This window comes from Gossypium arboreum, chromosome 3 (assembly GCF_025698485.1).
Source record: "Gossypium arboreum isolate Shixiya-1 chromosome 3, ASM2569848v2, whole genome shotgun sequence".
Lineage (NCBI taxonomy): Eukaryota > Viridiplantae > Streptophyta > Magnoliopsida > Malvales > Malvaceae > Gossypium > Gossypium arboreum.
This window is the reverse complement of record NC_069072.1, coordinates 136,458,696-136,472,521: the sequence shown is the minus strand read 5'-3', so window position 1 is coordinate 136,472,521 and position 13,826 is coordinate 136,458,696. Positions and strand designations below refer to the sequence as shown.

The window sequence follows — 13,826 nt, the reverse complement described above, 5'->3', positions numbered from 1 at the left end:
CAGGGGTGAAACCGAGGAATCGGCCCGGCTCCCCTTAAAATGGAATAATTTTTATTTAGGCCCTTTGAATTTTTTAAAAAATTAAATTAGAAAAGATAAAATTATACTTTAGCCCCTAAAAATAATAAAAAATTAATTTAATCCCTAAAAAATTATAAAAATAGAGGTTATTAAAATGATAAAATTATACTTTTACTATCTTAAATATTACAATTTAATTTCGACCCTTTAAACAAATTTTCTGGCTTCGCTCTTATAGCAAATCCGAATCTATATAATCCTCAGCACCACCTATCTAGTGACAAGTGTTATATATAAAGTGCCCGTATTGAATTTGAAGGCTACGGGTAAAATTCCGACCCGGCCCATTAAACGAAGGCCTATTAAACAAACTGTCGCATTTACCCAACAACCGCCAAATTACCATCCTTACCTTCTCCAAAACTACACTCAAAATGCACTGCGACTACTAAAATCCCATCCAAAATAACATTCAACATAATATCTAAAACCTTCAGATCTGGAGGAAACACTGTTCTCTTTTTCCATTCCTAGTTATGCGGAGGTAAATTTAACTATTTCTTTCGTTTTCCATTGAGCCAAACAGGCATATTGTTGAACATTCATTTTTTTATTTCTTTTGTAGGCCGGGGCTGCATAGGCAGCATTGGAAGCAAGGAGGAGGATCGAAGGGAATTTACGCTAAGCTAACGGTTGTTGTTGTGGTGCTTTTGATCTGCACGTTCTCGGTTTTCTTTTCGGCTACGATTAGTGGAAATCGCGCATCTCTCGAGTCTTCTGAGGTTAGCAGTAGTGTTTAGAGTGTGATCTGTTTTGATTTTTGGATTGTGGATTTTGATGTTTGTTTGTTTTTTTTTTTTTGAGAAAAATGCTAGGCGAAAGATCACAGAGTTTGAACTTGCAATGATGTCTGTGGTTCAGTTTGGAAATTTAATGAGTTAAAATGGAGTAAATTTAAGCTTCTTGTTCTTGTTTATTTGATTTTGATATGTTGCTTAGTGATTGTTTGTAGCTTTAATTCCTCTGTTTGATTAGAAAGTGTATTGAGTTTGTTTTTGGATTGTTAAAACTTAAAGATAGAAATGCTATTAAAATGAATTGTTTGTTGTAATTGGCAGCTAGGTTTACTGTAATGAGTATTAAGTAATGCTAATGTCATATTCAATGCTAAAAAGATGGTAGAAAGCCTGGTACTTATGATGTTCGACAGTTTGAACGGCGGTTTTAATTTTTAGATAATGTCTCAGTTTTTTCTTTTGAAACCCACCCTTCTATTTAATTATTTATGGTCCCAGTCAAGATCATAAATTTATTAGATTGTGGGACCTAAATATAAAGAGAGGGTTTCTATTATGTAATGCATTCAATAGATGCTATAGGAGATTCTCTTGGATGGAGCCTGTGAAAACCTTCATTTGGCTGGTAGTCTCTTATAGGCTTTTGTAATCTGCATATAATTCTTGCATTGACCTATTTATTACATGAAATTTGTCAAAGTAAAAATGCTTTATCTATTGCTTTAGTCTGTGCTTATGCTAATTGCAAGGATGAGAGTATCATTTTTCAGTTTTCTGAAACTTAAGTTGTTTTTATTCATGGTTACTCTAACCAGAGTTATTGATAGGTTTTTGTTACCATTTTAAGGTGCTCTGTACTCTGATAATGGTGCATGAGAGTGGTTGTTGTATTAATTTGAACTCTCTGCATGTGTAAGCTAAGCCAATGATTAGGATATATTCTCATCCTTTCTAACTTTTACTGGTTCAGCAGCAGTATTGATCAGTTGACCCTTTGATCCTTATTTCATCTGATAAATTTATTCAGATTAATGTCGAAGAACTTTGGGAAAGTGCCAAGTCTGGTGGCTGGAGGCCATCATCTGCTCCACGATCTGATTGGCCCCGTAACTGCTCAAAACATTCTCGAAGAAAAACAAATCTATTTGAATTGGTTTTTGCTAAAGATGCAAGTTTCTTAGAATTCTAATTGTTATATTCTGGCAGCTCCTCCAAAGGAAACTAATGGTTATCTTCGAGTTCGTTGCAATGGCGGTCTGAATCAACAACGCAGTGCGGTTCGTCTTAAATTTGTCCAAAAACTCTAATCTGATGAATTGCTATGTTAAATTTTTCCAAGTTTAAACTATAATTAGATTTTGGTGATACTGCTTCAACAGTGTACCTCAATAAAATAGTAAGTTTATCACTTTTGATGTTTTAGATCTGTAATGCGGTTCTTGCTGCACGAATCATGAATGCCACACTTGTACTGCCTGAGCTGGATGCAAACTCTTTTTGGCATGACGACAGGTAATCTTGTCAATCTTTCAATTTATTTGAAATTAGATGGCCACTTGTCTTTGTTCCTTGTGGATCTTCTGCAAATTTAATGTACTGATACCATCTTTATTTCTCCAGTGGCTTCCAAGGTATCTATGATGTTGAGCATTTTATCCAGACACTGAAGTATGATGTACGAATTGTGGAAAGCATACCTGAAATTCACAAGAATGGCAAAACCAAGAAGATAAAAGCGCATCAGGTGAAATATTGATAGCTTTAATGTTATTAATCATGCAGATAATTTTATCTTCAAAGTTGTTGAATTTTTTTGCTTTTTCTGATCTTCCTTCTTTCTCACTTTGTTTAGATTCGCCCCCCTAGGGATGCTCCTATAAGTTGGTATACAACAGTTGCTCTCAAGAAAATGAAGGAACACGGTGCTATTTATCTAACTCCCTTTTCACATCGCCTTGCCGAAGAAATCGACAATGCTGAGTATCAACGTTTGAGGTGTAGAGTTAATTATCATGCTTTAAGGTTCAAGCCAAATATTATGAGGTTAAGTGAGTCAATAGTTGATAAACTCCGTGCACAAGGTCATTTCATGTCGATACATCTTCGTTTTGAGATGGATATGCTTGCATTTGCCGGGTATGTTATTTCCCATATCTTAGTGTATTTTTTTTTTTTTTACTTCATTATAGCTGCCATAGGTTGAGGGCAATGATCATAATTTTTTTCTCAGGACTTGTGCTTATCTTTACACATTAGATAAAATATAATGTAAGAGGTCTTTTGACATGAGGCGGCAAGGGTAGTACAGGCATGCATGCACCTGTTGTTCAAACATATAAAATGATTATTATTCCTGCACACTGTCTGGTCGAAATAACAACATAAACATGCGCTTTTGCTAGATTAATTTTTCATTATTTTTGGATCCTCAATGACTTGGATTAGGATCCAATCTGTTAATTTTTTCTGTGAATTATTTTCCAATACAGCCATCTTTACCATTTACATGTATAAACCCCAAATTAATTGTGAAAGTCATACATGCAAATGATTATTGACAAAAACCCATAGGTTGACATAACAAATCTCTTGATATACATAATGAACTTGATTGGCTGATGGGGTTGAATGTTTTATAGGTGCTTTGATATATTTAGCCCAGAAGAGCAAAGTATATTGAAGAAGTATAGAAAGGACAATTTTGCAGAGAAAAGACTTGTTTATAATGAAAGAAGGGCCATTGGCAAATGCCCTCTAACTCCAGAGGAGGTAATCTATCTTGTTAATCATTCCAATGATTTCCCTCTCTCGACTTATTATACACAGAGTGCCAATAGAGAGATGATGCTTATACATAAATGAATGTTTGAACTGCAGGTTGGTCTTGTCTTGCGTGCTATGGGATTTGACAACTCTACACGGATATACTTAGCCGCTGGTGAACTATTTGGTGGAGATCGTTTTATGAAACCGTTTCGGGATCTTTTCCCTCGCCTTGAGAATCACAGTTCTGTGGACTCTTCAGAGGAACTAGTTGCAAACACACGGGGTTTGTTAGGCTCGGCTGTTGATTACATGGTTTGTCTTCTTTCGGACATTTTTATGCCAACGTATGATGGACCGAGCAACTTTGCCAACAACCTACTTGGTCACCGTCTCTATTATGGCTTTCGAACTACAATAAGACCAGACAGAAAAGGTCTTGCTCCAATATTCATTGATCGAGAGAATGGACAGACTGCTGGTTTTGAACAAGCAGTTAGGCGTGTCATGCTCAAAACGAATTTCGGTGGGCCTCACAAGCGTGTGCCACCGGAATCATTTTATACGAATTCTTGGCCGGAATGCTTCTGTCAAATATCACCTAGCAATCCTGCAGACAAATGCCCTCCGGATAATGTTTTGGAAATTTTAGAAAGCCAGTTGGAGAATGAAGTGAATAGAGACCTAGAAGCCTTGATGGAAACAAATTCAACACGTAGAACGGAAATATGAGAATTTTGCGTTGAATTATTCTGTGGCATTCATCTTAGAAACTAGAGAAAGGAAGTGATTTATCTGGCCATGTTGAATTTTTGAGGTAAGCTTCATGACTGATATCTCCTTAATGCACCATTGTAGTATTTTTCAGTTTGCAAGTTAATCTGTCAATATGGATGGTTGGGTTAGTTTTGATTGAGGTCAATTAGGATTTTAAAATTTTTAGTTATTTTGAGTCAAGTATTTTTAACTTTAGGTTATTTGGATTCGGATTATTTTGTGGTGTTGTCACTTTAAGTTCAAGTTAATTGTTTGGGTCATTTGGTTAGTGTCAATTCAAATATGAATTCAGATTCTTGATTTTTTTTTAGGGAGAATGTAATTTTTGGCTCTTGAACTTGGTGAGTAGGTCCTCATTGACCCCTTAACTTTTTTTGATTCACTTTAACCCCTAAATTTGAAAATTGTTATTCATTTAAGCCTATTTTGTTAATGATCGTGAAAAAAAATTGGGATAATGTAACTTTTGGCCCCTGAACTAGGCAAGTAGGTCCACATTAGCCTCTGAACTTGAGAACTTGTTCACTTTAGTACCTGTACTTTTTTTTGATTCACCTTGGCACTTAAACTTGACAACTAAATCCATTTTGATCCTTAAAAAATCTAAAAGTTTGAAGATGTGACACTATGAGATTGTGCCATATCATCACTTGAAAAATAAAATAAAAAATCTAGATAATGATGTCATACAATCTCAGAATGTCATATTCAATGTTTTAATAATTGAATCAACGGTTGAACAGGTAAGATCACCCGTTCTTGATTCAACCAGTTCGACCGTCGTATTAACAATAATTAAATAAATAATTAAAAATTCATAAAAATCTAAAAATCGAAGTAAAACCGGTTTTATTCTTTTTTAGATTTTTATGAAATTATAATTATTTATTTAATTATTATTGGTCTGGCGGTTGAACAGTTGAACTGATTGAATAGAGAACTGGTGATCTAACTTATTCAACCATCGGTTTAGTTATTAAAGTACTGAATATGACTCTGAAATTTTACCACATCATCATCTAAAAAATTTTTATTTTTCAAACTCGAGAGTACCACATCATCGAACATTTAGATTTTTCAAGTTCAAGGATCAAAATGGATTTAGTTATCAAGTTCAAGTGTCAGTGGAAAAAAAGTATAGTTACTAAAGTGAATTTAGTTGTCAAGTTCAAGGGCCGATGTGGACTTACTTGCCAAGTTCAAGGGTCAAAAGTTATATTATTCCCATTTCTTGTCATGGTCATTAACAGTAAGGGACCAAATGAATGTCGATTTGGTGAAAGGTATAAAATTGATTGACTTGCGAACTGGCATTGATTGGTTGAATTGGTTTTAATGATCTTTTAATTTTTTAATATATATATTTTTTAGTTTGAATCACTCAGACCAATGATTGGACTGATTCTACCTAAAAGGATTGGTTTTAGCACATTATATAGTGAGAAGAGAAGCTAAAAATTGATAGAATAGCTAGTAATTATTTTCTGAATATTTTGTTGGAGATGCTGAGAGATCATTGGGCTCTGCAGGCTATTTTACTCGCAATGTGGACTACACTGACAGGTCGTAGGAGCAAATTGGTTGGAGTTTGTAAATGAGGAGGTATATTCGAGTTACTGTTTTACGACTGAACTTTACCACCGTAATTTTCCACCAAAAAGAAGAGTTATTGTGTTGTGTGATATCTGATTGACCTAAAATATCTTCAGAATTACGATTGTGCTTCTTAAATATTTATTGAGTTTGTATATCACCCACATATATGCTATCATAAAATTTTAATAGATGCTCTACTCTATTGCAAATGAAAAAGAACAAAAAGCAAACGATATTGGACTATGTTATGACAAGGAATTGACTTCAATACTATTGAGGTACTTAAGTTAAATCTGTTAGATGTTCAAATTGTGTTTTTACCTAAGTTATAGATTTAATCTTTATATTTTAATTTGATATTTTTAATTATTATTAAAATTATTATTTTAAAATCTTAATGTAATATATAATACCATATTAACTTGTTTCTTATAATATTCACAGGAAAAATCTATTTAAGGATTAAAATTATGACTTATGGATTGGTTAGAGACGTGCTAAATTTTGATTTAGTGAATTTAATTATTCATTAATTGTTTTTTGTTTGAGTCAAAATTGAAATTTTGACATTTAAGAACTGCACAGACTAGATACATGTCTTTTTTTATTTTATGCTACATGGAAATAAGTAAGAAAATATAATTCTCTGTGCACACTCGAAATAGAAATTTTCCAATCAACATCGAAAAATTTAATGCCAAATCTGAAAATTTTGCAAGCACAAACTACTTTGTTTACCAATGATAAAAGCATTGTTAAAATAAAATAAATTCTTACACTGCAAAAATGAATCAATCCACCATAAGAACAAAACACTACATAACTTCAACACAACAATTCTAATGAAACACAAACAGAAAGAGAAAATGTTCTCCCTGCCTGCATGTTAGCTGTTACTCCCAACCAATTTACACCCACCAATTTACATTACAAGCACTGACTGCTTTTTTTTTTTTCTCTCACTATCTCAAATAAAAGAACAAATGGGGTTTGAGGGGAGGGGGACGGACTAATGAAGAAAACAGACACAAATCCGTGGTTACTAAAAGCTTTTTTACCCTATGGCTTGTGTGCGCAACTTGTTCGCGACGTACAGCAAATGGCTGATATTTGCTGACGGATAGTGTTGGAGTAGCTTAAGGTTTGAAGTAAAATCCCCGGCTAACAGCCGCCTACGGATGAGAATCAACATCGCACAGCATACCCGAAGCAATGTCTCCTGCAAATACATCCATGTTTGGTTCAGTTTGGTGTTTGAATAAATTCAAATACAATCTAAAAACAGCAAAAATCAAGTGTTAATGACAAATTATTAAAAAAAAAAGGCACCTAAATTTTATCTCTCCTATACTTTTTTTTTTTACACCTAAATAAATCTGGGGTGAAGCCAAAAAGTTTTCCTCGAGGCCAGAATTTTTTTGGGGGCCAATGCAATTTTATCATTTGTATTTAACTTATAACTTTATAGCTTCTAAAGGGACCAAACTATAATTTCACCATTTTTGGGGGAGTGGCACCGCCAACTAATCACATATCTCCTCCCTTGATTTCCCAAAAAAAAAAAATTTAAATAATGATAAAAATTGGAACATTTAATCCAGCAAGCTAACAAGCTTCGAGCAATGTTCTAGAGATAAGAGTGAGTTAAAATTTTCAATCATACCAGAGGACCTTCAGGGTCACTAAGAAGCGTATCCCATATGTGAAGACTATCTGCAAAATTGAACTCCTGTGTCAAAAGCAGAGTGATCCACCTAAATGCGTAGAACTGGGGGTTGACCTGTGATATTTTTACACAACGGTTAGCATTTAAGCCAAAAAATTTACCATCCGCTAATGATGATTAAAATTTGCAATGATATCTTACTTTAGTTGTGACCTCTAGATGACGCCAAAGCTCTTCATCATGTTCCTTCAAGAGTTGTGACAGCCTAGTAATTGTGGAGCGAATACCCACATTGCTGTTGTCAAGTTGCTGGCAGAAATGATCTCGGAATCCACTCAATAACTCAACAAAACAAAAGAATGTGTCGGCTTCAGCATTAGCCTGCAACTCAAATATGGAAAATGAAGAAGAAAACACACCAAAACTCTGATCATAAATCATAATAACAAAGAAAATAATCCATGTTATTTTCACAAAGGTACTCTGTAATTGGTCTACGGCTATCTGTTGGTGTATATACTCCAGAAGTTTTGGTGCAAATAAAAAATTCAGACACAGGTAAGTTGATGACAATAATGATTGAAGAGCATCACCATATTTCGTTTTCCAAAACCTGAAATCTATTTGGAAGTTTGGTTCGTTACAACTTTTTGGGTTACTTGGGGCAAGAAAAGAGACAGTTGATGCAATGGAGTCGCAAACAGAAACAAGAAAGAAATTATCAAGCTATGTTTGTGAGAGCCTTGGTGGATTAAGGAAATGTAAGTGTTAAAACTGAAAAAAAGAGGAAGATTCATTTTACATTGGTTAAATTCTGTTATTTGTCCCTGTACTTGGCAAAAGCTAGAATTTAATCCCTATACTTCTATATGGTCATTTTTAGTCCCTGTACTTTCCAAATTTTAAAATTTCAATCCTCCCCAAACAATAATCGTTAAATTCATTAAGTAAAGTTTTGCTATTTCCAAAATCTGATGCGCCACACATATTATCATGTGTAATGTCATGTCAGCTTATTATTCACACATATTACTCACTAAAAATCCAGTTAATAGATTAACAACAGTCATTTTATGTTATGACTGAAATTTTAAATTTTGAAAAGTATAGGAACTTAGAATGATCCAGTTGGAGAAAATTGACTAAATCTACAACAGTTTGAATAGTACTAGTAATTGAATTTAACCAAATGGATTTAACTGCTACTGTTTGGGTCAAGACTAAAATTTCAAATTTTGAAAATCACAAGGACTAAATTTGCCCCAACGAAAAGTACAGAGATTGAAAATGATCAAATAAAATTATAGGGACTAAATCCACCCCTTTCGCAAAGTACAGAGACTAATAGCAGAATTTAACCTTTTACATTAAGGACACAAAACAAAGAGGCTTAGTAAATGCTGAGTTGTGAGGATTACTCATTGCACAATGAAAGGTTCATTTTCTTTCAGTCTTTTATTCATCAAAATATTTCCTTGTTTATATCCATTTCTGAAACTTCCATATTCAATACATGAATATCAAAACTATGACTGTTCTTTTACATGTATGTCCTTTTCTTTTTTTTTTCAAAAATGCAGTGGCACCCATAATAATGCAGACAAAGAAAAGGAGAAATGGCAATGATACCATAGAGACATTGAATTATATTCTTTATAATTTAATAGATTAGTCTATTTAGATACCGTTTACTAAAACAGGAAATATTGTTAAAGAAAAAAACAAGCATGTTAGAGATTTGATATAAAAGAGTTGCACAGGGAAGATAATGAGACCTTACCGCCATTTCCACATCAGGGTCATTTTTGAATACATAAAATAGAGGTGCCAAGATTTCATTCATCCCTTGAACATATCTTATACCCGGATTTAACTTGGCAAATACGATTAATATGTTTCTCATTGCATCCTGAATAAGCAAGAGACATATAAGTCGGAAATGGTTTCGATTTACATCCGTGCTAAAGTAAAAAAACAGTGGAACAATCACATTAAAGAGAAAAAAAAAAAAAAAGAAGGAAGATGCTTACCTGATTAAATTTAGCAAGCTGCGAATCCCCAGAGAAGAAGTGCATGTCCGGATGAGTGCGCATCACATCTCGGTCAATCTGTTCTATGATTTCCGAGTCCTACAAATAACACCACCCCCAGAACCCAAAAAAAAAAAAAAAAAGGGGGAAGCATGAGATCAATAAAAATTCCATTCACAGATTCTATTAACTGAAAATGAGAATTCCCTTACATTGCGGTCATGTATAAACTGGTATAAGAACATGGAAATAATATGCAGTTCATATATGCTCAACTAAGCATTGATAGAAAACGATTTGCTTGAGCTGCAAGTTAGATGCTGTTGTCATTCCTACTATATTGGTAAACAACAATAACAATAAAAATACCAAACCCCAACCTCTAATAATAATACAGAGAGCCAATAACAAAGAGACCAATATTCTTGGTAAATTAAAGCTAAAGGTACCCGACAGAAGCTGTAAAGCCAATATTCTAAAGGTTGCATGTTGCGGAAACTGACTCAGAATAGCTAGCATAAAGACTCCTGGACTGGCTCATGTGTTAAAACTTAATTAATGCAAACTAGAATGATAGATTTTCAAATGCAACACATGACAGAGTGAGAATTATTTTTATTTGCAGAGAATTCAGAGTCCCACTTTGCAAGACATTACTGAATCATTTTCATAACAGTGACATTTTAATTAACTGTAATACCACTTAATTGTTTTTTAGCTTCTGAATGTATAATTGCTATCTATCAGTCAAATTATTCTTTCCCCATGTCAAGCAAGCCCTAGAAGTCAGGCTCTGATGTAAAGAAATGAACTAATTTGATGGGAAATTGCGAACCAAGTTTTTACAATGTCATATTTCATGCATTCAACATTAAAAGTTAAAAAACACATGAGATGAAGTATGGCTTAAAAAAACTTGTTTTCAATCAAGCCTAAGAAGGTACCTGGAAGAATTGATTCCAGACACTGCTTTTCCCAAGGCTCAAAGGATGCTCTCCATGAGTTATTTGTGATCTTGATAGCAGACCCCTGCCTTCAGGTTTTGATTCATCATTGTCACAACCCACAGACTTCTCCAACCTCCTTGTGATTTCTGACTGACTAGCCACAGAAACATTCAGAAACCCAAAACTCATACAGAAAAAAGGAAGAGAAAAGCAACAACCACACAAGATAACAGTACTTTTCAGGACGATAATGCAAGAAACTAGAGAACTTAAAGAAATAAAAAAATACTCAAGTGAAATCATTCTATTATTAGGAGAAAAAAAATACAGCCAAATTAGTTTTCTGCTACTATCAGTTTTCTTTCATTCCTTATCAACTTAATGCAATATAAATGCTGTTGGAAGTTGGAATTTTACATTAGAATTAATCAAAGCAACTAACTATATCATACTTACTAGCACAGCCACATAATGAAGGCCATAGTAGCATACACGGTTATATACACTATTTTATCATTAAAAAGGTAAAGAAAATGACTTACAGGATTCATCAAGAGCTCTTCTTTAAAATGCCTGTACTGAGACCTTTTCTTAGCTAATTCAGAAGACCACTGCGAACGATCAGGTGGTAAATAGCCTAACAACAACTGCCACAACAACCAAACAACTCCTATTGAACTATTAATCCAAAAAATAACCATATTTTCCTAGGAATTTCCGCAATTTTCAAATTTCTCAGCAAACAAACAGCAAAAAGGGAAAGAAAAAGAATACCTTCCAGACAGTAGATCTGATTCCTCCACCATCAGGAATCCCCTGCGACGCAATCCTCCGTAATTCCCACATATTTATCACCTTCTTAGATAACTGAAAAAAAAATAGAAATTAGAACCAAAAAGAAGGACAAGGAGAAAATCAGTAAGCAAAGGAGAATAAGTTAAAAACCTCGGCCAAGAGCTGAGCCTGGCGAGAGATATCATCGGGAGAAACGACAGAAGAGTCGCCGTTTTGATCGTTACCACCGCTATTGTTGTTACTATTTCTATTAACTGGATCTCTGATTTCGAGTTTCGGAGAAGTAGGAGTGGACTGAGGTTTCGAGGATGCGGCGGGAGGAGGCACTGGAGCCGGAGGCTGAAGAGTTGGCTCGGAAACGGTGGCGGAAGAGGTGGTGGTGGTGGGAGAAGGGGAATAGTGGTGGAGACGATCGTCGGCCGGAGTTGTAGACCAGAGAGAACTGTTGAGCCAATCAGGTACTCGCTTCCTCACCATTTCAAGATTGGAATCGAGATTTGATCTTTCAAAGAAATAAACAATTAGATTAATCAAAATTTGAGAAATTTGTAATAAATAGGTTGTGAAAATCGGGTGTTTAAAGTCGAAGAACGTTCCAGGGTTTGATTTTGGAATGGGTAAACTACACCGTCCCTAAACTTTATTTAAAATTATATTTTGATCACCTAATTTTCAAAAATTACATAATAATCACTAATATTAACAAATTGATATATTTTTATCACTTGGTTGATATCTTCGTTCAAAAATAACATCGCACCTTAATTTTAAAGTTAATAACTAATTTAGTCCATAGTTAAAAGTTAATGTAAAATTTTTAAAAAATTTTAAGAAGTGTAAAAAAATTAAGAAGTTTAAAAATAAATAAAAATTCATATAAAAATCAATTGAAAAAAATCAAGATAGTTAAAGATAAAAATAAAACAAAATAAAATTTTAAATAAATTGAGTTATCAGTAACTTTTAAATATTTTTATATATATATATATATATATATTTAAATATAGCTCAATTATATATATAATTTAAATTAATTAAGTTGAATAATTTAGTTAACTGATTGTTTTTTTATTTTAAAATGTAATTATAAAAATAGTTAAGATAAAAATATTAAAATTATGTATTAATTGGTACAGTCATTGAATCGGTATGTATTAGTACAAAATTGAAATTGGTTGAAAAAAATCAAAACACATAAAAAATTTGACCAGAATAAAATTTAAATTATTTGATACCACTTTAAGTTCAGAATGATATGTGCCAACTAATACGATCGATATAAAGATGGTATCCACTCCTGTGATTTTAATCCTTTAAAAGAAAAATAAGCTTAACAAAGAGTTAATCCTAAATAAAATTGAATTGATAAAAAAACAAAACAATAGTATTTTAATCCGATCAAAATTCGTAAAAGTACGCATTAAGTTTGAACTTAAATCCTCCTCTTAGAAGTGAAATATATATTACCATTACACCTAACGTCCAACACTTGTAATTTTAATAATTTATAAACTTGAAATAACTTAATTTTAAAATATAGTCTAAAACTCAAAAGCAATGTTGTTGAAATCAAATTGAATAGAGAACCGATCGATAATTTGATCCCAAGTAAAGCAAAAAATAATTGACCCATGAATTGATTTGAACTAGTTGAACTAAGAAAAAAATAGATTGAACCATCGGTGGTACTTGAATTTATAATATTTTAATAATTTTTATTTTTTATAATTTTTTAATAATTTATTTAAATAAAATCGGACTAATAGGGGTGGTATCGACCTTTGGTCGAAACAATACTTTTGGTTGAGGGTATGAAACTCCGACCTTCCAGCAACATTTACATAGTAAATAGAGTCATTACTCACAAACATTAGATACAGCTAAACAAGATACCTTTGAGATATCCAAGCCATAAGAAAGATCCATTAACAAAGAGTCTCACAATAACAGAAGAAAAAGAGTAGAGACACTGAGATTAGCTGTTGCTTTTTGAAAAGATGAGGTTGGTTTTATGTGTTTGAAGCCATACATGAACATGAAACATGGACCCATGTTTCTTTACATTGTTGTTTTTGACAATACAAACTTTTTGGTCACCATGTTTTACATTATTACATTGTTTTTGTGAAGAAAGGTGGGACACTTGATTAAGCTACATCCATCACAAAAAAAAAAAAAAATTCAAAGTTAATCCACGTTGTTATGATAAAGTCTTTGGGGGGTCCTTTAATGATGCAAAAGGTTGTATTCATTGGTTTGGACTTTTGTTCTGTTCCAAGTTCCATATGAATGATTATTGATTGAAATCATATATATAATCTTGTTTGGTGTTGAATATAATTGCATGTTGTAATGCTTTAGTAATTTTTTTAAATGTAGGATTAAAAAGAAGTTAGATGGGTGAAATTTCATTAATTATGAATAAAAATAGAAA

At 33.0% G+C, this 13,826-nt stretch overlaps 2 protein-coding genes across 2 annotated transcripts; one reads left to right on the top strand and one right to left on the bottom strand.

Annotated features, from left to right (window-relative positions):
• Window positions 1–341: 341 nt before the first annotated feature.
• LOC108475853 (O-fucosyltransferase 1-like) lies at window positions 342–6,142 on the top strand. The gene is made up of 10 exons (XM_017777823.2): window positions 342–565; window positions 647–803; window positions 1,846–1,924; window positions 2,025–2,095; window positions 2,242–2,330; window positions 2,439–2,562; window positions 2,671–2,954; window positions 3,458–3,587; window positions 3,696–4,398; window positions 5,888–6,142. The coding sequence occupies exons 1-9, from the start codon at window positions 558–560 to the stop codon at window positions 4,311–4,313; spliced, it is 1,560 nt and encodes a 519-aa protein (XP_017633312.1). The 5' UTR covers window positions 342–557; the 3' UTR covers window positions 4,314–4,398; window positions 5,888–6,142.
• Window positions 6,143–6,683: 541 nt separating this feature from the next.
• Window positions 6,684–12,037, bottom strand: LOC108475856 (uncharacterized). Its single transcript, XM_053026039.1, has 9 exons — window positions 11,543–12,037; window positions 11,372–11,464; window positions 11,140–11,244; window positions 10,595–10,747; window positions 9,651–9,749; window positions 9,401–9,529; window positions 7,822–8,001; window positions 7,618–7,734; window positions 6,684–7,173 (listed from the first exon to the last, which is right to left on the bottom strand). Exons 1-9 carry the CDS (start codon window positions 11,867–11,869, stop codon window positions 7,009–7,011), a joined length of 1,368 nt encoding a protein of 455 aa, XP_052881999.1. The 5' UTR covers window positions 11,870–12,037; the 3' UTR covers window positions 6,684–7,008.
• Between the last annotated feature and the right edge of the window lie 1,789 nt (window positions 12,038–13,826).

Bases quoted from the DNA above. Each gene is read 5' to 3' on its own strand.
- LOC108475856 (XM_053026039.1), bottom strand. From the start codon at position 11,869: ATGGTGAGGAAGCGAGTACCTGATTGGCTCAACAGTTCTCTCTGGTCT. The intron at 9,750-10,594 runs GTACCTTCTTAG...TGTTATTTGTAG, and splicing joins TCTGGAATCAATTCTTCCAG to GACTCGGAAATCATAGAACA. The intron at 7,174-7,617 runs GTATGATTGAAA...ATGTATTTGCAG, and splicing joins GTGACCCTGAAGGTCCTCTG to GAGACATTGCTTCGGGTATG.
- LOC108475853 (XM_017777823.2), top strand. The intron at 1,925-2,024 runs GTAACTGCTCAA...ATATTCTGGCAG, and splicing joins TCCACGATCTGATTGGCCCC to CTCCTCCAAAGGAAACTAAT. The intron at 2,331-2,438 runs GTAATCTTGTCA...TTATTTCTCCAG, and splicing joins TCTTTTTGGCATGACGACAG to TGGCTTCCAAGGTATCTATG.